The sequence below is a fragment of the Strix aluco genome, chromosome 8 (assembly GCF_031877795.1).
Source record: "Strix aluco isolate bStrAlu1 chromosome 8, bStrAlu1.hap1, whole genome shotgun sequence".
In the NCBI taxonomy this organism is placed as follows: domain Eukaryota; kingdom Metazoa; phylum Chordata; class Aves; order Strigiformes; family Strigidae; genus Strix; species Strix aluco.
The window spans coordinates 28,792,705-28,814,280 of record NC_133938.1 but is presented as its reverse complement, the minus strand read 5'-3'; the positions used below and the strand labels follow the sequence as shown (position 1 = coordinate 28,814,280).

General features: G+C 55.5%; 3 protein-coding genes across 10 annotated transcripts in view; all 3 read left to right on the top strand.

The window, feature by feature from the left end:
• Nucleotides 1–17: 17 nt before the first annotated feature.
• Nucleotides 18–4,653, top strand: ITPA (inosine triphosphatase). Of its 2 annotated transcripts, XM_074832871.1 has the most exons (8): nt 18–158; nt 276–333; nt 417–481; nt 1,235–1,308; nt 2,135–2,166; nt 2,905–3,020; nt 3,547–3,623; nt 4,432–4,653. In XM_074832871.1, the coding sequence occupies exons 1-8, from the start codon at nt 96–98 to the stop codon at nt 4,550–4,552; spliced, it is 606 nt and encodes a 201-aa protein (XP_074688972.1). In that variant the 5' UTR covers nt 18–95; the 3' UTR covers nt 4,553–4,653. The 2 variants fall into 2 exon arrangements, with proteins under 2 accessions (XP_074688972.1, XP_074688973.1); XM_074832872.1 differs by lacking the exons at nt 276–333; nt 417–481 and having other exon boundaries at nt 51–158.
• A 1,060-nt stretch (nt 4,654–5,713) lies between these two features.
• METTL13 (methyltransferase 13, eEF1A N-terminus and K55) lies at nt 5,714–11,421 on the top strand. Of its 2 annotated transcripts, XM_074832869.1 has the most exons (8): nt 5,714–5,898; nt 6,317–7,064; nt 7,806–8,005; nt 8,614–8,809; nt 9,063–9,206; nt 9,411–9,623; nt 9,996–10,127; nt 10,630–11,421. In XM_074832869.1, the coding sequence occupies exons 1-8, from the start codon at nt 5,746–5,748 to the stop codon at nt 10,902–10,904; spliced, it is 2,061 nt and encodes a 686-aa protein (XP_074688970.1). In that variant the 5' UTR covers nt 5,714–5,745; the 3' UTR covers nt 10,905–11,421. The 2 variants fall into 2 exon arrangements, 1 of the variants encoding a protein (XP_074688970.1); XR_012624175.1 differs by lacking the exon at nt 10,630–11,421 and having other exon boundaries at nt 9,411–9,907.
• A 7,320-nt stretch (nt 11,422–18,741) lies between these two features.
• DNM3 (dynamin 3) overlaps nt 18,742–21,576 on the top strand; it is a 187,351-nt gene continuing 184,516 nt past the window's right edge. For all 6 annotated transcript variants that reach the window (XM_074832867.1, XM_074832868.1, XM_074832866.1 and 3 more), the window contains exon 1: nt 18,742–18,937. In XM_074832867.1, coding sequence (XP_074688968.1) covers nt 18,792–18,937 — 146 coding nt within the window. In that variant the 5' untranslated portion in view covers nt 18,742–18,791. The remainder of the gene's footprint in view (nt 18,938–21,576) is intronic.

The window sequence follows — 21,576 nt, the reverse complement described above, 5'->3', positions numbered from 1 at the left end:
AGGCACGGGCGGAAGCGTTCCCCATTGGCTGGGCCTTGCCGGCCGCCGGTGATTGGCGGCTCAGCGCGCAGGTGCGGCCGCCGCGCGGGCTGGGGATGGCGGCGCCGGCCCGGCGGAGCGTCGTGTTCGTGACGGGCAACGCCAAGAAGCTGGAGGAGGTGGGAGGAGGCGGTTGCGTGGCAACGCGCGGCGGCGGCCGGGGCCGGGGCCGGGGCCGGGGCCGGGGCCGGGGCCGGGGCCTGACGGGCGGGTTTCCCTCCATTCTCCCTCCGCAGGTCACTCAGATCCTGGGGGACTCCTCTCCCTACACGCTGGTGGCGAAGAAAATTGACCGTAAGTTGGCGGCGGGGCCCGGGGGGACGCGGTGGCGCGGCCCAGCCCGGGGGTCTCCTCAGCGCCGGCCTTTGTGTTCTCAGTGCCGGAGTACCAGGGGGAGCCGGACGACATCTCCGTGCAGAAGTGCCGCGAAGCCGCCCGGCAGGTCGCTCGCTTTCTCCTTCCCCTTTCCCGCCGATTGGAGCGGTGGTGTGGGTGCGGGAGCTCCGGGGCACCCCAGCCCCGGCGGGGTGGGAGGCAGATGGGGGCATCGGGGCTTCTGATCCGGCCCTGAGGAAAGTCAGGGACACATCCGGGCCTGGCCTGGCCTCGCTGCACTCCCATCACCTGGCTGTTCCTGGCCTGTGCTGGGTGATGGGGAATTCTCACTGGTTGCACAGTGCTCCTCTGGCCTCTTGTGTTCCTCAAGCAGCAGAAGGACATGACAGCTCCTTCAGTCCAGCCCCGGCAGTTGTGGGACACTGAGTTTTCTGTCAGCTGGAGCTTCTGATGGATCACCTTCCAGAGCTGTCTCTGGGATGGCTGTCTTAAAAGAACCAAGCGAGGATTTGGACTCAAGGAAAATGCAGGCATGCCCCCAGGACACAGGCTTTCCCTCTCCTTGTCCCACCATTCCGGCCCACCAAGAGGGCAGGGGTGTTCAGTTCTGTTCAGTTTTCTCCATGGAAGATCTTACCCTCCATACTTCAGCCACTGCTGCCTGCCTGGGGCGAGCATGGGTTTGGTTGTGTCTGTCTGCTGTGGATTGCTTCTGAAGTGAAGAGCTCTAGTGACTCTGGATTTTTGTGATGTTCCTGTTATTGTGGAATCATAGCAATAGAATAGAGCAAAAAGCTGAGTTTGGAGGCAGTGCCTTCCTCTAGGTCTAATCTTTCCATCTCTTGGGCTTTTGCTGTAGGTTCAGGGACCTGTTATAGTAGAGGATACCTGCTTGTGCTTCAATGCCCTGGGGGGGCTTCCAGGACCCTACATGTAAGTAGGAGGGGATGTGCTTCACTCTTCGTGTCCTAGACTTAAGAGCACAGGCTGGCAGGGTGTGCGTCATGGGGGATTCTCCAGGCACCAGTAGGGTCAGGGAGGTGATTACTGGTCTGTGTCCTTGGCTTCATCCTGTACCCTAGGGACTGGACTTAACTCCTTGAGCCCTGCTGTAAATCATGGTGTAGGACAACACAGACAGACCTGAATTATTGGCTCTGGCTCCTTATCTGTGGTGCCTGCCCTTGGAGGCAGCTTGGGAACCTGGCCCCACAGCGAGCTCTGCATAGTTAAGGCACTGTGTGTTTCAGCAGGACTGTTGGATGAGTGTCCTATAGGTTCTCATAGGGGCTGCTTTAATCCAGCTAATAACAAAATTATTACATTACAGTATAACTCCTCTAATAAAATACTTCCTTAGCTCCTGGAATTAACTTTTAGTGTGATTAATTCTTCCAAACTATCTTTGCTGAGCTAAGCAGAGACATAAAAGCTTTATATTTGAAGTTGGCATTAGAACTGGGTGTAAGATGTGAACAAGTTGAGTCAGCATGTCATTGCCCACGAGTAGAAACTAGGTTGTTTACATAGACCCCAGTAATGCAGTAAATTAAATACCCTGCTGTTGTTTTCACTGTGTCTCATTCAATTTAAGAGCTAAGTTTGTCTTTGTTGGTAAATAGCCTAGAATGAAGTGATTTGACAGCACATTTAAAGGGCTATGGAAGTGTAGACAACAATGTCTTAAGGATGCCTGTATTTCTGAGAAATACAGCAAGTAATAGCAAAAATTCATCTTCCCTCTTTTCTTCCCTTTCAGAAAATGGTTCCTGGAAAAACTCAAACCAGAAGGTACTGCCTCCCATGTTACTGCTCTGCATGTAACTCGGTTCTTTCCAAATGGAATGGATCCCTGCCTGTGCTGGGTTCTGCTGAGTGTGCTTGCCCACCACGCTGCCCATTTAATAGCAGTTTTCTTTCCTGTCTGTCCAGCTCTGACCCCTCGTGTTCTCTCCTTGAGCCTGTTCTGTGCCCTTCATGGGATGTTGCTTTGCCTCAGTAGCTTCACCATCATCCCTGGCTTCCCAGACTCCTGCCTCTGCAGGCTGGTGGCAGGGCTTGTGGGAACTTCTTGTCCTGTCATCAGTGTGACCTGGAAGACCTGCTGCTCCCTTTAGCTTTTGTGCAAGCCCCTCTCCGCTAGTGCTCACATCCCCTGGTGTGCAGTGACTGCCTTTGATCCCTCGGTTAAGAGTGTGACTGCAAATCCCGCACTGGCATCACGAGCATGAGCATTAATCATGCTAATTCAGAGTGGGCTTTAGTCCTCTATGGTGCTGCACACTCATTTGCTTCCACTCCCAAATTACACTATTAATGGGCCCTGCAGCTCACACAGTGTTAGGTCTGATCCCTTTCATACAAGGGACTGGGCCAAGAGCACCTTGTGCCTGAGCCTTGGCACCTCCCATAGTTCTTCCTCTCCCTCGTGGGTGTGAATGCAGAATGCTCCCTTCATCCGTCTCTAGGTGGGTGTGTTGTGCTCCCAGGGAAAGGCAGTAACACTGGGATCCTTTCTGTGTCGCTCAGGCCTGTACAAGCTGCTGGCTGGGTTTGAAGACAAAACTGCCTACGCACTCTGTACCTTTGCCTTCAGTACTGGAAACCCAGAGGAGCCAGTGAAGCTGTTCAAAGGCCAGACTCATGTAGGTGTTGTGCCTGGGGAAGGGAACATGCTGAGGGGGAGGGCTGTAATGTGAATTTTGTAACACCATTGGATCTGAGGACTATTTTAGTGGCCCCTGGGTCACTGAATGCCCTCGGAGCTTCTCTGTGTTGGGCACAGGCTGAGGGAGAGCACAGCTGGTGGGCGGTAGGTGCCGAATGCTGCAGCCCTTTTGCCCAGCTGTACGTACCGAATGCTTTGCACGTTACCTCAGGCTCCTCAGCCCTCTCCTTCCCCTCTGGCAGGGTTGGATTTGAGTGCAGTTGTTAGCTCTGTTCATTGGGGAGGTAAAGGGGCTTTCAGCATAGGGCAGCATGATGGAGCACTGATTTTGGAGCTGCTGACTTTGGACATGCCCTGGGAACGAGGACAGCACCACACAGCCTGTGGTGGCCACAGCGTGAGCTGGAACTGCGTATAGCTCTTCAGTTTGTCTCTGAAATGCAACTGCGAGGGAAGTGCTGCAAAACCGTGGTTTATGGGGCTGCTTTGCTTTCTCGTGGCAGGGGATGATAGTAGAGCCCAGAGGCCCTCGAGATTTTGGCTGGGATCCCTGCTTTCAGCCCGACGGCTACAACCAGACGTAAGTGGTGTTTTACCTACAGCTCTTTACTTAAGGAAAGTTAGGGTCAGGATTGTGTGTCATGAGGAAGGGTGGCAGGGAGAAAACGTCCTCGTGGATCTGAACGTGCTGGGTGTCGGGGAACCCCCGGGTCAGGGTGGGGGTTGCTGGCCACTGCAGTTGAGCAGGGAGACAGTGAGCAGAGGGTGAGCTCTTGGTGACTTGGGGGGACAGAATCACAGAATCACAATATTGTCTAGGTTGGAAAAGACCTTGAAGATCATCCAGTCCAACCATCAACCCAACATTAACAGTTCCCAGCTACACCAGGTCCCTCAGCACTAAGTCGACCCAACTCTTAAACACCTCCAGGGATGGGGACTCCACCACCTTCCTGGGCTTTCTGGTCATAACTGGACACACCATGTGGATATTATACAAAAAAAGATTAACTTCCATTTTTAAGCCTTTGGAAGAGGCTACTCGCAAAGAAAAAACACACTTTAGTGAAATAGAGGTGCTGTTTATGAACACAAGGATTTGCTATTTTCTGTGGTCATTTAAGTTAATTGTAAAGCAGCTTCTTCTATGCACAACCTGCCTAAAACCCCAAAGCAGCCTGCTTTTACTTCAAGGTTTCTGAGACCATTTATTAGACAAAGTCTATACAAAGTCTTAATATCTAGGTGGTACTTTTCTAAAAGTAATAGGAGACTTGTGATTTCTCCCACAGACATGTAAATTAGTTATCCCATATTTGTTAAGGTCAGTTAAGGACGTGTGCTGTAGCGTCTCTGCTGCTGAGACTTGTGGTTTCTCTCCCCTCCAGCTACGCCGAACTGCCCAAGGCAGTGAAGAACTCGATCTCGCACCGTTACAGGGCGCTGAGTGAGCTCTCCGCCTTCTTTCTTCAGAGCAACTCGACAGAGCCCCGCTCTGGTCCCAGCTAATCTCCCTGGGCCGCGGGCGCCCGGGATTGTCCGTGTCACATGCCGCCCCGGGAGAGCTCAGCTCTGCTGCGGACTGTCATTAAAGCTGCTCCTCTTTTGAAGCCACTGCTACCGTTTTTTTCCCCGTTGTTGCTTCAGAAGCGCTGCGCAGCCCAGCAGCTCTGGGTTATTTAGGCTGCACATCTGTGCCTTGCGGGGGACTTGCAGGGGCCGCGGCATCTGGTTGGGGGGGGGGGGTGTGGGCCCGAGCTGGGTGTTCCCTGCTGCCCTGTCAGAGAGGGACCTGAGGGTGTTGATTGACAGTCGGCTGAACATGAGCCAGCAGTGTGCCCAGGTGGCCAAGGTGGCCAATGGTATCCTGGCTTGTATCGGAAATAGCGTGGCCAGCAGGGACAGGGAAGTGATCTCACCCCTGTACAAGGCACTGGTGAGGCTGCACCTCGATTACTGTGTTCAGTTTTGGGCCCCTCATTACAAAAGAGACATTGAATGACTCGAGCGTGTCCAGAGAAGGGCAACGAAGCTGGTGAAGGGTCTGGAGCATATGTCGTACGAGGAGCGGCTGAGGGAACTGGGGGTGTTTAGTCTGGAGAAGAGGAGGCTGAGGGGAGACCTCACCGCCCTCTACAGCTACCTGAAAGGAGGTTGCAGAGAGCTGGGGATGAGTCTCTTGAACCAAGTAATAAGTGATAGGACAAGAGGTAATGGCCTCAAGTTGCGCCAGGGAAGGTTTAGACTGGATATTAGGAAGTATTTCTTTACAGAACGGGTTGTTAGGTGTTGGAATGGGCTGCCCAAGGAGGTGGTGGAGTCCCCATCCCTGGAGGTGTTTAAGAGTCGGGTTGACATAGCACTTAGGGATATGGTGTAGTTGGGAACTGTCAGTGTGAGGTTAATGGTTGGACTGGATGATCTTCAAGGTCGTTTCCAACCCAGACAATTCTGTGATTCTCTCCGCCTGGGGAACAGCAGAGACCGCGGTGGTAGCGCGGAGCAGCGGGGCCCGGGCCTGGCGGGGGCGGGGCCAGCGGAGCGGCTAGCCAATGGAAAGCGGTCGGGGGAGGGGCAGCCAATCGGCTGCGGCACTGCCGCGTCCAATGGGCGCGCTGCGCACCCGGATGTCGTCAGCGCGGCGCGGCGGGCGCGCGGACACGTGCGGCGGGAGCGAGCGGCGGCGCTGAGCCGGCCCGGCCATGGAGCTGTTGCCGCGGAGCCCCGGGGACTTCGGCTCGGCACGGTACTGGGATCGGTTCTTCCGGCAGCGCGGGCAGCGGCCCTTCGAGTGGTACGGGGCCTTCCCGGAGCTCTGCCCCGTCCTGCACAAGTACGTCCGGCCCCGGGACAAGGTGAGCTCTGTCTGGTACCCAGCGCCGTGGGCCCGGGCCGCGCCTCGCCCTGGGCGGTGAGCTCTGCGCCGCCGCGTCCCGGCCTAAACGGCCATCGTGCGCGGTCACAGAGGATGCGAAGCCCCCGGTGTGCCGTAGTGGGAGGAGAGACCCCCGAGTCGCCCTGGTATGGGGAGCTCTGGGGGTTAAAACACCCAGATCATCCCAAAAGAGGTGCAGCAGACGCATCGCTTCTATGCTCATGTGACTTTTCTATATGGAAATGTTATCTTAGCGCCCCGGAGAGTGGGTTTGCAGGTGCTACAGGTGCGGTTGTCACAAAAGGTTCGTGGCCGTGCCTGATATTTGCTCATAAAACACTTTGGGGTGTGTTTCCAGGGTGTTCTCACCATCACGCTGCTCTTGTGCTGCTCCCCAGGTTCTGGTGGTGGGCTGCGGGAACTCGGAGCTGAGCGAGCAGATGTACGACATGGGGATGTGCGAGGACATCGTGAACATTGACGTCAGTGACACCGTGATCCGTCAGATGCAAGAGCGGAGCGGGAGCAGGAGGCCAAAGATGAGCTACGTGCTGATGGACATGCTTCAGATGGACTTCCCTGACGCCCAGTTCCAGGTGGTCCTGGACAAAGGCACGCTGGATGCCATCCTCACGGATGAAGAGGAGGCCACGCTAGCCAAGGTGGACAAGATGTTTGCTGAGATCAGCCGGGTCCTGCAGGTAGGAGGGCGCTACCTCTGCGTCTCCCTGGCTCAAGCCCATGTGCTGAAGAAAGCGGTGGAATACTTCTCCCAGGAAGGCTGGGTCGTGCGTGTCCATCAGTTGGCCAGCAGCAGGGACAAGCAGCAGTTTGTCCTACCAGTCTTCGTCTATGTCATGACAAAGTTTAGGAAGATCCCTGGCTCAGCACCGCAGATCCTGGAGATCTGCCCTGAGGAGCAGGACAAGCCGATGCGGGTGGAGAGTGCGGAGCGGCTGGTGGCAGCGGTGAAGGACAGGCAGCATTACGCCCTGCTCTGTAGCCAGCTGAGCAAAACTCCCTGCGGGGAGCAGGTTTCCCTGGATCTGTGTGACAAAGAGAGCGGGAAGCCTCGCTACACGCTGCATGTGGTCGACAGCCCCTCAGTGAAACCTTCCCGGGACAATCACTTCGCCATCTTCATCAGTGAGTACAGCCTCTCCTGCCTGCAATGAGATGGTGCTCTGGCCAGGAGCTGCAAAATGGCCAGCGGTCCTGGCGCCACTGAAATCAGGGATGGAGAGGGAAATAACCCACCTGTGTGTGGTTTGGTTAATGTTTTAGTCCTGGCTTTGTGGTGAGACATGTGTTTTCCTGGTGGTGCAAGCAAAGATCTGTCACAGAGCTTGCTGGCTGAGTGGATACCCGTCTGGCAGCAGAGGGATGCTGCCTGCCCTGCCTCCAAAGTGGTGATTCCTGCCTTGATGCTGGTGACAGCTGCCGTAGCACATCCCTGCATAAAGCCAGAGCCCAGCAGATGCAGCTGGAAAGGTGTCGCTGGTCTGTGTGGGCGTCCTGACTTACCAGGCCCAGCCTGCTCGGGGCTGCGCTTCGGTTTTGCATTTGCACCTCGCGGAGTTGTGTTGGGCTCTGCCAGCAGCACTGTTCCCTCCCTGTGTGCCTGCAAAGCTGAGTCTTAGCACAGCCTGGAGACAGGTTTTGAGGCCGTTGGGACACCCCCTTCTTATGAGGTGTGGCTTTTCCAGCCTCCTGCGTGAGCCTGCCCAAAACAGGGAAGGTCCTCTTGATGGTTGCAGAGCACAGCTCTAGGCATGCAGCGGTACCTCCTTGTGATGTCTTGCCATTCCCTGTAGCTCCTCTCTTGGAGGCCGGGGTGGTTTCTCAGGGACTGGGACTGGCCCAGACTGATGGCAGCCCCTTCTGCAGTCCCGCAGGGCAGAGAAACCGAGTGGCTCTTTGGGATGGAGGAAGGGCGGAGGCAGCTGGCCGCCAGCGCGGGCTTCAGGCGCCTTGTCACCGTGGCCCTGCACAGGGAGCAGCACTACGAGGGCATGGCGGGCATCCAGGCAGAGCTGTCGGGGAAGGTGATGGAGCTGGCCCCGCCGGGCCTCCCTGCCCGGCAGCAGGTGAGCCCCACCACCCGTCCCCCTCACTTGGCTTCCCCAAAACCAGGGCCAGACTGGCTCTCCACCAGCAGTGAGTCCCTCTTCTGTGAGGGACGCCAAGCTGCAATGTGTGAGCTGGCTGCCTTGGCAGGGAGGAGGCCGGTCTCAGGTGTAGCTCCTTTGTTTTTTATCTCCAACTGGTTGCCTCTGCTTGGAGGCAGGATTTGACGTGCCTGCATGGCACAATTCAGTGTGAAGTCCTTGCCCTTTGAAACCCAACATTCCAAGAAAACCAGGCATCCTGAGAGCATCCAGACCCTTCTTAATCTTAGCTTTAATCACTCCTGTCCCTTCTGTCTCCTCCTTCCTGCTCTAATTCTCCAAACCTGAGCTCTTGCAAGAAGTCTTGGGGTATTTTCTCCCTGTACCCCAACACATGTATATGGGAGGGAAGCTGGTGTCCCATGTGCTGGTCCCCAGCTCCCCTGTGGCCATCTATGGCACATCCCACTGCTCCCACACTGTGTCTGCTTTGTCCCAGCTCTTTAGCCGTGGTCAGGACATGAGGAATGCCAGAGTCCGTTCCTACAGCCTTTCCTTCCTCACACTGGTCCCCGTCCTCCCTGCAGGTGCCCTTCCTGTCTGTAGGAGGGGACATCGGGGTGCGGACAGTGCAGCACCGTGACACCAGCCCCCTGAGCGGGGAGTATGTCGTGGAGGACGTGAAGGGGGATGGCAGCTGCTACTTCCGACGCCTCATCTTCCTCCACAACAGGAATGTGGTACAGTCGGAGGCTCGCCTTCTGGCCCCCATGCCTCCTCCAGGTATGTGGGACAGATTGGGCAGCTGGGAAGGGGCAGGGGCCAAGGGTGACTTTTTAGGGTGGTAGAGAGTGAGATTGATATCAGAGGAAGATAAAAGTCCCGGTAGGAACTGCCTGCCTTGTCACGGGGCAGCTCTGGAAGTGGTTTTGCGCCCTGCTGCCTGCCTCGTGGGTGGGATGGGCTGGGGATGGCTGGTCCCCAGAAAGCATCCTTGTCTGCTGCCTTGCCTTACCAGCCGATGCCTCTTGTTCAGGCCAGAAGAAACGGAGGAAGGACAAGAAGAAACCCAGCCCCGCTGAGCCACCCGCAGCCATTGACAAGAGCTACCTGTGCTGTGAGCACCACAAGGCCATGGTCGCGGGGCTCTGCCTGCTGGGGGGCCCCGACCCCCTCCCAGGTGACGAGGCTGGTGGTGGGAGGCTGTGCCCAAGGCAAGCGTGGGGCAGGCGTGTGTGTGTCCCCATGCCCCAGCTCCTTGGAGAAGGGCTTTCCTGGCTGCGGCACCCCGTGTGCCCTTCCCAGAGCGGTTTGGGCAGGAGGGTGGGATGGGTGGTGTGAGCGGGGCTGTCCTGGTGACTCACCGAGCACTCTCCATTGGCAGGAAGCTCGCTGGCGGTGCTGGTGGTGGGGCTTGGCGGGGGCAGCCTGCCCCTCTTCATCCATGACTACTTCTCACAGGCCCACGTGGCCGTGGTGGAGATCGACCCCTCCATGCTGGAGGTGTCCACGCGCTGGTTTGGCTTCTTCCAGGGCGACCGGATGCGGGTGCACATCTCCGATGGCCTGGACTATGTGGCCAAGCTAGCGGCTGAAGGTACCATCTCGTGGAGCATCCCGGGTGCTCTGTCGAGGCCAGTGGGTGACATGCTGGGGACTGGGCTGCTTTCACCCTCAGCTTCCCATCCCTGCCCATTTCCTGCCATGTATCACGAGCTCCAGCCTCGCCAGGTCTCAGCAGCTCATAGGCCTGTCCTTGCCAACGTGTGCAGGGAACCTTAGATCTGCTGCCTCCCCCAGTGCTGAGGGCTGCTGCTGTGGCTTTCATTTGGAAAGAGAAACCTCAGGAGAGAGAAGCGTCTGTAACGTGGCAGAGGGCAGGTCGTCACCACCCTATTTGTTGCCTCCCCACCGTGCTTGGCTCATCTCTTTCCCATGGCATAACAAATCTCTGCTCTCCCTCCTGCAGCCTCAGCCCAGTACGATGCCATCATGTTCGATGTGGACAGCAAAGATCTCACAGTGGGGATGAGCTGCCCGCCCCCAGCCTTTGTGGAAAAGCCTTTTCTGCAGAAAGTTAAAACCATCCTCAAGCCGGAAGGTAGGAGGAGACATCTGGCTATGTCCCTGCAGCCAGGCTGGCAGGTCCTGTGCAGAGTTTGAGTAACAGGGCTGTGCTATGGTTTTTCATCCTGGAGAATAGCCACTGTGGCCAGGATTGCTGCATGGCATCTGCTGCTCCTGACAGATCCTGGATCCGGGTGTTTCAGTGGGTGTTGTGACAGCAGGGAGGAGTGGGTGGCCCGTGGCGCTGCTGGGTCAGGGGGGCTGAGACATCCTGGGGGACGAAGAAAGGTTGCGGGAAGGCAGAGGGTGTAGGCGGTACCTGGGAACAGATCATGTGGCCACCCATGACCCGTGTGGCAGCAGGGACGTGGACCTGGGCCAAGGACACCAGGGGGATGCTGGTCCTCCTCGTGCTGCTGCGGGGAAGATGTTTGCACCGGGGTGGCACCAATTCAGCTGCGTTCCCACAGGGAGGCAGGGAGCAGGGCGGTATATGTGGGATGGTTTGAACTCCCATTCCTCTCGTCCTGCTGCAGGGGTCTTCGTGCTCAACTTGGTGTGCCGTGACGCCCGGCTGAAGGAGTCTGTCCTGGCCACCCTCAGGGAGGTCTTCCCACTGCTCTATGCACGCCGCATTGAAGGGGAAGTCAACGAGATCCTGTTCTGTCAGCCCAGTCCTGAGGGCCAGCGGGACCCCACAGAGCTGGGGGCACGTGCCCAGGCGCTGGAAGGGGCCCTGCGGCAGCCTGGACGCCCCTGGGACAGCTCGTACGTGCTGGCAGACACGCTGCAGGCTGTCAAGATTCTCTGAGAGGGGCTTTGATGCCACTCGAACAAGAAACAGGTCCTTATTTGGGTGCTGTGGCCCTGCAGCGGAGGGGTGCCTGTGGCTGGGCCTGCCACGCTGGAGGGGCCGGTGCTAGCCTGGGTCTGCCTGAGGGATGGAACTGGCATGGGGAAGCACTCCCCACAGCGTGGCTCCCCGGGAAGTGGTCCGGGACTGTGGAGGGCTCTGCAGCCCAAGGGGCAGCGTTGAGGTGGTGAGCGGAGGAAGGTGCTGTGGGACTGGCAGGACTGTGGTTTGGGTCTGTCACCATTGCTTTCCCCTTGTGGGGAAGAACGTCCCTCTGACCATCCCCTTCCCCTCTAGCACAGCTCCTTCCCCCCACACCCGCCATGCTGCATCTCCCCACATCTCCAGTGTGGTGTCTGGCACTGGTGTCTATGCAGAGCCCCAGCTGTGGTCCAAGCCTGGTTGTGGATGTGTGTGGGTAGGCTGAGAGCTGTGAAAATAAAGTGCTCAGGGCTGCTCTGAGGCCCACAGTGTGTTGCCGGGCTTATTTCTGGAGTGGCCAGCACCCCTGGAAACCGTACGGTCACCTCAAGGGCACATCCTGGGGGCAGGCAGCTGCCTCTTGTACCCCCCTGCCCCCTTCCTGCTCACCTTCCCCAAACTGGACCCCACCATGTGCCTGCCCTGCTTCTGCATCTTTCCAGCCATCACCACTGTGACCCCCGGGGCCCCCAAGCCTCCTGCCCCCTGGGCCAGCAGGGACCCAGCCCTGTGCTCAGGCCCCTGGGCACACCAATCCACTCACTCAGCTGGTGCAGGTCAGTCTTCCTGCAGGATGAAAAGGCAGCAGGAGAGTTCCCATGGCACCCTATTGCTGCCGAGGTGCCTCATTTTGTCTCTCCAGAGGGTTTCAAAGCCTGCTCCCTCCCTGTGAAATTTAGCTGAAGAGCTGAGCTGTGTGTCCTGGCTGGTTACAGAGCAGCTGACCTGCTGGTGCTCCCACATTCATCAGAAGTCATTGTTGGGGGGCTTGTCTTCCCTGCAACAGCCGGTACCAAAATGAGTGAGACATGGTACCAAAGTGACCAGCTTGCAACACGTGACAATGTGCTCAGACACCATGATGCTTTGCCACTGATCCCACACCCTCACCCTGTGCTCCCTTCTGCTGCTGGCAGCCTCAGCAAGGACATCTTTCTGGCAGCTGCTTCCCAAAGCAAACCCTCCCCAGCCACCTTTCACAGCCCAGGGTGGTAACAACACACCTGAAGCAGCTCCAGGAGGGACCTGACCTAGCTGTTGGTGTGGAGGCAACAGCAGCTGCAGGAGCCCTCGCCAGCTTTGCAGCTCATGCACCCTGTCCCACCAGGGTGGTGGTGGGCTGCTGCTCATCAGCTTCTTCCCCAGCAGGACCCAGCTCTCCTCCACTTGTGGGAAATCCTCCTTTGTTTGGAAAGCTGAGCCAAGAGGGTGCGTGAGCCCGGGGCTTGCAGTTCCCCAGCCCCACAGTGACCATGGAAAGGGCACCCCATGAGCTCTTACCCCCTGAACTGATGGGAACTGCGGCCACTGTGCCATGCGAGAAACAGGGCAGCCATGCTGACAGCAAGCACGTCCCTCTGATCAGCGACTGACTGTATTTTAATTTGCCAGCAGGTTCTGCTTTGGAAACCGCTCTGCTCAGATCCCTTCTAGGATGCTCCCTGCCGTACTCACCTTCACACAGAGAGGGACAAATGGGTGCCCTACTTTCTTCCTGGGCTGGCCTGCTTCTATGCTGAGGGAGCAGATGCTTTTTTTAAATAAGTGCTTTTGATGGTTCCCAGGCACTTGCTCCCTGCCTCAGATAAAGGATGGCAGCATGGGCATGTGCTCTCCACATGTTGCTCACCACCTGGTCGCTCCTCTGCGCTGTAGTGTGTTTGGGGCAGCACGTGGTCACTGGTCAAGGGGAGAGACAAGGCTGGAGCTCAAGCTGGGTGGAAGTCTGCCTGCCCCCATGCAATTAGTTTCTAAAGCTCCTCTGTGATGAGCACTGTTTTGAAAGATACCCATTATCCATCCAGCTTAGCGATGGCAAATTTCTCAATTGGATCAGCACTGCTGCATTTAGTCTATTTTTAACTTAGTTTTCAATTCTCAACATAATTCCAATGACATAGGTTTGTGTGTGTGTGTCCTTTATCTTACCAAAACCATCTCCTTTCTTCCCCAGGAGGTCATACAAAGGCTGTGTTCATCCCTCCCTTGTCCAGTCCTGCCTTTCTGTTGTGTTTCCTAATCGCTGCGTAACGCCACATCCTGGTGGAAAAACAAAAGCCATCTATTAGAAACAATATAAGGATGAAATCTCAGTTCATTGCAGCTGTCCTTGCAGCTACTGACAGCCCTACAAGTTTGGTCTGGAAATATATTTCAGCTGGAAAACTGGCAAATTCATGAGTGCTGCAAATACCCGAAATCCTCCTCTGCAGGTAAAATGCTCCAAGGCTGGAATAATTGATGTGTAGTAAATATTTCTCTCCTGGCAGCCAAAACATGCAGCTAGTGTATATGTTTGGCAACTGCGTTTCTGTTGAGTGTTTTGGCAATATACTCGTGTTTACATCCTTTACTCCTCACTTCCTTCCTTTGCAGCGTAGGCATGCTGTAAGTGGCGGGATAGAAACAAGCGCTGCTGTCACTTAGCAACCTCCGCTGGCTTTGAGATGTTGACTTTCTTCCTTTCTGGATTTCCCCGTATAAAAAGAGATGGCCACGTAACTCATTGCGTGGCTCAGGTGTGAGGCTGTAGCCAGCTGAGGATGCTTTGGTCTGGTTGAGCCCAAATCCCTCTCAGAGCATCACATCCTTGTCCCGCTGCTGCTCCAGTGAGCAAGGCACTGGGAACTGATGGGTCAGCCCTGGGTTTCCTGATTTTGGGTGGAGGGATGCAGCTGGTCATGCCCAGCCGTGGAGGCTCTTTGGCCCAGGGTGACTCTGTGGCCAGGCAGCTAGCAGGACAGAGACACCGTGAGCAGGCAGCAGTGGGGTGCCACACATATACCCTGTATGGTGGAACCTCCTCAGGTGTCACAGCCCAGATCCCTGCTCTGCAGAAGGACTGGAAGCGGCTGGACTTCAGGAAGAGGGTGGAGGTGGATGGGGGACATACTGTCACCAGCTGAAAGTATGTCAAGCAGCTGGGAGATATTTTGCAGTAATAAAAGCTGCAGGGACTGAGTGCTGAGGCTGCTTCCCTCCAGCTGGGAAGAGCTCTGCTGGGGTAAGCCTGGCCCTGCCGGATGGGGATGCTGTTGCCACCCGGGCAGGGCAGGGTCACAGCACAGCAAGCGCTGCAACAGCCACATCCCGGAGAGTGGAAGTGGTTGGGAAGTGTTCTGTCCATAAAATCTTCCCTCGGGAAAGCACTTGGCTTGCCTGGCTTTGTGACCAAGGAAGCAAGCGTGCTGCCAGGCTGCAGTGAGGGACTATGGCTCTTTCCTGGGGTGCTCAGGGCTGCAGGGAAACATATCTGTGGGCTGCAATGCAGTACAGTGACCTTTTTCTACCCTGCAACTGGATGCACGTGACTAAAGGATGCAACTGGAGGTCCCAGAGTGGGAGAGAGGCCATCACACCGGACAGGACAGGGATTGGGGTGTCACTGTCCTGTGATCCATGAGTCAGCAGTGCCACATGCTGCAGGGGAGAAAGCGCCTCCTCTTTACAGGGGAAAATGCTGCAGCCACTCTGGCTTTCTTTCACCAGCTTTAATTCTATCTTTTGCAGCTTCAAGGTCTGAGCTCTCCTCCTGGCAGATACGCAGGCATAATGCTGACTGGTACCTTCCTGCCAGCACTGCAGAGCCAGGTGCTGCTGAGAACCTGGGAGCTCTCCTGTGCACGGGGCTCCTTGCCCACACCTCCTCCTGCTTTGTGCCCATCAGCTGTGTGAAAAGCTCTGCAAGACTCTGGGTTTGTATCTGAAGCAAGAAGGAGGTGAGGAAGGACCCTGGAGAGAAGATGATCATGTGTGAAGGAGCCTGCCTCTTCTAAATGTTTCCTGGGGGGAGGACTCAGCTGTGCTCTGCTTCCCCTGGGGTCCTGCCTGCTCTCCTGGCAGGGGAGCGTGCCTGGCTCTTCACTGCAGGCATCTGCAAATCTTCTCTCTGGTAGTTTATTTATAACCCATTTTTCATGAAGGGAATTGCACTGGTGTGTGTTTATAAAGTAGCCCGGGGACCTGATCCAAATGTCCTCAGTTTTAACGTCACGCTGCCTGGTTAGGAAGAAGTGTCTGTGGGCAATTTTGTGGGCTCAAATGCTACAGCTGCACCCTGAAGCCAGACTATTTTTGCTGTATATTTTTCTGGAAGTCAAGGCAGGACAAACTTGCTGTCTGTAGGCTTGATCTGAAATGCACTGCAGGCTTCGGCAGGGCTGTGCCGGAGCTGGTGACATCTGGAAGCAAGCAGACTGTGCTGATGGAGTGCCACCGTGGGGAGCAGGGCACCCTTCCCACCATGCTGGGGAGAGGTGGTTGGCAAAGGTCTTCTCTCCTTGCTGAGCCTGTCACGTGGCAAAAAGAAATGATAAATATTGTGGGGCACAACTGAGTGCAGGGTAAAAATAGAGCGTGTTTAGCTGGCTATCCAGTGAGCAACGCAGCTCTGTGCTCTTGGGGATCACACCTGGTGGTCCCCAGGAAAACAGTTTCTTGCCTGGCCCTCTGATGCTTGTTTGGGTCTTTTTTTTCAGGGTTATTCATTACAAGAAGCTTTGCAATGGTCTCTAGTACTACCTGTTTCTTTTAATTTAGCCACACTGAATCTCAACAAATTCAAATAGCCAGGCTGGGCTCCGCAGAGGTTTGGAACAAGCTGCTTGGAGAAGTCAGAAAAAACAGAGATCTGAAGATACACTTGGGTGCCCTTCCTTTCCTCGCTGCTCTCTTGGAGTGGTTGCAAAAATGAGCACCCTCGTGATAACACTGGCATGCATAATGAAAATGCTCGAGCCTTTTCAAGGAGGTGGGAAATCTATACTTGGCTGCTTGTGGCTTTTTTCTGAGGCAGAGAGTGGATTTTTGTAAGTGATGGAGTTGCAAGGTGAGTGTGGTCACTTAGCGGCTTTAACCCAGCTTCAACAGACAAAGTTTGATTTGGAAACTTCCCAGATTTGGGGGAATTCCTCAAACTTTTCCTAATTATAGATGTTTTCTTATTATATTTTTTTTTAATTGTGGAAGCAAACAAAGATGTAATTTAAAGACGTAATGGAAAGGACAGTTCCCTAGGTTATCAATTTGAAGGTGTGCATAGCGTTGCTCCCGAGGCATCGTGCTTTTTTTTAATCTTCATTCGTCTCTTGTGGAGATGCAATCCTCTTGCCAGGCTGCTCTTCTACCGATCTTAATTACTTCACTGGGGCAGCACAAAGTGCTCTGAAAATCAGACGAGGCGGATTTGGCCAGAATGCCCTACTGTTCTTCCCGACTTCCAGCCTCCGTAGAAACCCATGAACTGGAGGAAGGCCAGGCAGCTACTCTAGTGCCTCCTGGCATAGCCCGCTAGCTCAGGAGTGGGGAAAAAAATAATCAGGCTGCTAATTGGTATAATTATGTCAATAACCCCCAGGCCCCATCTAGATAGAAATGATTGCAAGGCTTTTCCCAGAGGCTGTGATGCTGGCGAGGTGGTCTAACCGCAGCGGCAAAGCCACTGCTAGAGAAGCCATCTCTGTGTTACGCCGATTAAAAACTTTTTAGCCAGAGCTAAAGCAAACCGTTCATTTGTTTCCAGGGTTAGAATTCAGTCTGTTGTAGAGAGTAATTTTTTTAGAATTATTGAGAGCTCTGGCCAAGAAGTTTTGATAATCTTCCAGATCGTTAGTATCTGTCAGCCGGCAGGATGTTCGCAGTTCCCTTTTGTTTTGCTTTTCACACTGAGTGAGGTCCGTGTCTGGTTTAATACAGAGGATAACTTTTATTGCTGCAGGACGCCAAAGCCCCTGTTTTGGATATTTTTGTGTTGTCACTGCTGCCAGTAATCACAGATAAATCTCATCTCTGTTGTTTGCCCGTGCTTTTAGCTCGGCCTCAGTATGCATTTTTAATTCAACCCACTGCAATGATGTGGCTCGGACCTTGTTATCGCTTCCTAGCCTGTTCCTGAACCACCCACCTGCTACCAGCCCTGCCAGACCCGGCTTCTGCCCTGACACGGGCCCAGGGAATGCCTGGCTGACCCTGGCTGAGCACTGGGGCCATTTGCCAGGGCCCCTCCTGTGCTGCAGGGACAGGTCGTGGTTCCCGCTGCGCCTGTTCCCGAGGCTCTGCAGAGAGACCTGGACAGGCTGGAGCGATGGGCTAAGGCCAACTGGATGAGCTTCAATAAGGCCAAATGCCGGGTGCTGCACTTTGGCCACAACAACCCCCAGCAGCGCTACAGGCTTGGGGAGGAGTGGCTGGAGAGCTGCCAGTCAGAGAGGGACCTGGGGGTGTTGATTGACAGTCGGCTGAACATGAGCCAGCAGTGTGCCCAGGTGGCCAAGAAGGCCAATGGAATCCTGGCTTGTATCAGAAATAGCATGGCCAGCAGGGACAGGGAAGTGATCTTATCCCTGTACTCGGCACTGGTGAGGCAGCACCTCGATTACTGTGTTCAGTTTTGGGCCCCTCACTGCAAAAAGGACATTGAATTACTTGAGCGTGTCCAGAGAAGGGCAACGAAGCTGGTGAAGGGTCTGGAGCACATGTCGTACGAGGAGCGGCTGAGGGAACTGGGGGTGTTTAGTCTGGAGAAGAGGAGGCTGAGGGGAGACCTCATCGCCCCCTACAACTACCTGAAAGGAGGTTGCAGAGAGCTGGGGATGAGTCAAGTAATAAGTGACAGGACAAGAGGGAATGGCCTCAAGTTGCACCAGGGAACATTTAGACTGGATATTAGGAAGTATTTCTTTACAGAACGGGTTGTTAGGTGTTGGAATGGGCTGCCCAAGGAGGTGGTGGAGTCCCCATCCCTGGAGGTGTTTAAGAGTTGGGTTGACATAGCACTGAGGGATATGGTGTAGTTGGGATCTGTCAGTGCTGGGTTAGTGGTTGGACTGGATGATCTTCAAGGTCCTTTCCAACCCAGATGATTCTGTGATTCTGTTCCCATCCTAGGCAGGAGCCGGGAGGAATTCAGCCACCGGGCCTGCTCCCAAATCTCCTGCTTGGCAGATGGGGAAGGGGTGACGTCAGGTCGCACACCGGCGAGTGTGACCCAGCTCCCCCCTGTGCTCCCGGTTTGCCCTCTCCCCAGCTCGGTGCCCGAGCCGCAGGGGCAGAGCACGGGCAGAGCGGCGCTGGGTGCCGGCGGGTGGCACAGCCGGGCGCGGCCCTGCGCCCCGGGCTCGGGGGGACGCCGCGGCCCCTCCTGCCAGCGGGACGGGTGGCGCCTGGGGTTGGGGCTCCCGGGGGAGAGCAGGGGCAGCACGGCGGTGTCGTCGGTCCGTGTGTGGACCTGGGCGAACGGTGACCCTTGTGCCCGCGGGTCCCCGCACCGAGGCCGGCATGTCCCTGTGCGGGAACGAGCCCACCCGGCCGCTCGAGTGGGCAGCGGGGGCGCCAGGCCGCCGGCGGGACCCCGCGGGTGCTGCCCGCAAGCTGCTGGCCTGCGCCGGTGACCGGCAGGAGGCGCGGTCGCTGCCGCCGCAGAAAGGGCAGAGGGGACCCCACCACCGCGGGCTGCCGGGGCTCGGCCCTGTCAGCCCGCACCGGGGCCCGCACCGGGCGGGGGCGTGGCCGCGCCGCGGAGGCCCCGCCCGCAGGCTCGGGGGTGGGGCGCATGCGCAGTGCGCCGGCCGTTACCTGTCAGCGGCGGCGGCGGGCGGAGGAGGAGGAGGAGGAGGAGGAAGAAAAAGAGGAGGCGGCGGCGGCGGGATGGAGGGGCTCATCCCGCTCGTCAACCGTCTGCAGGACGCCTTCGCGGCGCTGGGCCAGAGCTGCCTGCTCGACCTGCCGCAGATCGCGGTGGTGGGCGGGCAGAGCGCCGGCAAGAGCTCCGTGCTGGAGAACTGCGTCTCCAGGTGAGGCGGCGGGCACGGCACCCCCTCAGCGACCCCCCTCCCCACCCCGCCCCTTCCCGCGCCGGCGGCAAGCGCCATTCCCAACGGTCGTTCCCCTCCACCTCCAGCGGTCGCCTCGCGCCCCCCCCTCGCCTCAGCGCCGCGCCCCCGTAGCGCGGGGGGCGGCTGGTGGCGACCGGGGATGTACGAGGGGGGCGGGGGGGGTTGTGCTGTCCCGGCTCCGCGCCGGGGGGTGCTCGGTGCGGCCGCCGGTGCCGCGGGGGGGAGCGAGGCGGGCCCTGGCACGGCAGCGCCCTTGGTTTGCGTGTTGCGGGGAAGCGGCCGCAACTCCGGTGCGAGGGCGTTCACGTGCCCGGTGCGGGGGTTAACGGCTCTCGGGGTGGGGGGGACTACGGTGTTTAAAACACCAAATCCTAATTACGGTGGGGGTTCTGGGTCTGGTCGCTTAATGGTTCTCACAGCGATGGTTACACTTCGTGCCGTCCTACTGCGCATACGGCTGTTAGCATCTTTTCTAAAAATTACCGAAAGATAAAAGGGGAAGCCTCATGATTTAGGTGGCCCTTTCCACGGACGGACTATGTCTCTGAAGATCTCCCGAGGTAAACGTAAACTTCACCTGCTGTTTCATAAAAGTTCCTGCTGCGTTCGCTGTAAATAACGTGCGGGCTCCTGGAGAGAGGTGGTGTTTTCAGAGCGTAGCTGCAATGTTAGTCTGCATATAGCATCACAAGTACTGTTGTATGGCAGCGATCGGGGAACTTTCATGTGCAGAGATCTTCGTTAAAGGTAATGTTAAACGCTGTGTCTTTCCACAACCTGGCTATGTATCAGGCTGCAATAGCTCTTGATATGCAGTATAAAAATACTAGGCAGTTCTTCTTTATCTCTGCTTCAGAATTTACTCTTACTGTGTTAAATGTCAGTTCTTTCTACTTGAAGGTTGTAGCGAACTACTGATGTTGGCAGTACTGCCAGTCTCTCAAGTTTAGAAAGCACAAGTGAGATCCTCAGAAATCACTACCGGCCATCAATTTATTACAGTTTTCTTCAAACAAGTCTTTAAAACGTATTTTTGTAACCTTTTGACTTTTTGATCTGTGTGTCCACAAAGCTGTGCAAAGCACATGTGCTGAGGAGGAAAGGCGTCTTCATCTTTCCTGTCAATAAGGCTATTTTGGTCCCTGTGGCAAAGCCTTGTCTGGGGTGGCACCCACCTGGGATCGGGGCTGAGTGTGGTGGGCTGATGGCTTTCTTTGGATCCAGCTGTGCTGATGGGAGAGGTTACTGCTCCCAGATGCTCGTTACTGCTCCCCTGCTAGAGGGATCTGCTCCATCTGGTCCGCAGGTGGAGCTCTTCCTTTGAGTGCAGCGCACTCCCGCTCCTGCTGCCAGGATGCGCCTGGCTGGAGCGAAAGGTGAAAATGAGCAGTTTGTGCTAATCTGGCCCATTTGCACAAGAGGCTGGAGCCAGCTGCACAAGTGAGACGTGGACATTTTGAGGAAGAATTATGAAGAAAAGCTAAGGGCAATGACTTTTTTCACCTGCATATTCACCACGCAGCCTGCGGACACTGCGAGAGAGTCTCTTCAGAAAAGAGCTTACACACTACTAGGGTGTCTCGGTCTGATCTGGAATTAGGATTCTTTCAACCCAGTCTCAGAGTTCCACATCGTGTTTTATGCAGTAACTTCTTGAGATATAGTATCAGCTGATCTGTAGTACCTCCCTACTTGCAAGCTTGGAGCTTATTGCAAATGTGACATTAAAATGCATTACTTCAGATCTGTTCTGTGAGACTTCAGCAACTATGTTTTACTCGTGCTTTTCCTCCAGTCTGAGTATGTGTGGTCAGCAGATGTGTACTTGCTAAGCTGTGAGAACTTGATTGTGAAACCTCAGAACCAGATTAATAAATATCCAGGAGATCAGGAAAGCATTTTGCTTGTCAGATTGGTAGGCAAAACAGCCTATGGCTCTTTTTAGTAAGCCATAGGACGTTCCTGGTTTTACAGGATAATAAAGCTGCTCTCTGCAAACGAGAAGTTTATTACACCCACATCTGTCTTAATACGGCTTATAGAGGTAGCGCATCTCGTTGTAGAGACGTGTTGCACTCGTTTCTTACTGTTGGTGGTATATTGCGTGACGTGTCATTAACCACAGGGCAAACATTAACTAATAGTAACACAGCTTTGAAATTCACATCAAAATAAAATAGGCCTAGCACTGCTTTGAAGGAGTGTTAATTCTCATGGTTTTTTGTTTGGGTTTTTGTGGTTTGGGGTGGTGGTGTGTGTTTTTTTTTTTTTTTTTTTTTTTTACCACATGAATCATTATCATTAGTAGATTTTGAACTCTTAGCCTTCAGAGAGACATTTAAGATCTTCTCTCTTCAGGAGTAGCTGTAATTGGTAAGAGGAAGACATGCCGTTCTCCACCTGGGGAGTAGGGTCTTGCTACAAACATGCTGTTGGTTGATATCCCAAGTATGTTAGTGGAACTCTAGTGGGGTTAGAAAGGTTCTTCTTAACTCTAGGATCAGATTGTTATTCTCTGTTGCCTGTAGCCACTAGACCATTGTACCTGTTCCGGTCCTTCATTGGGTCTTTGGTTGTGCAAGGATGACTTCCCCCCC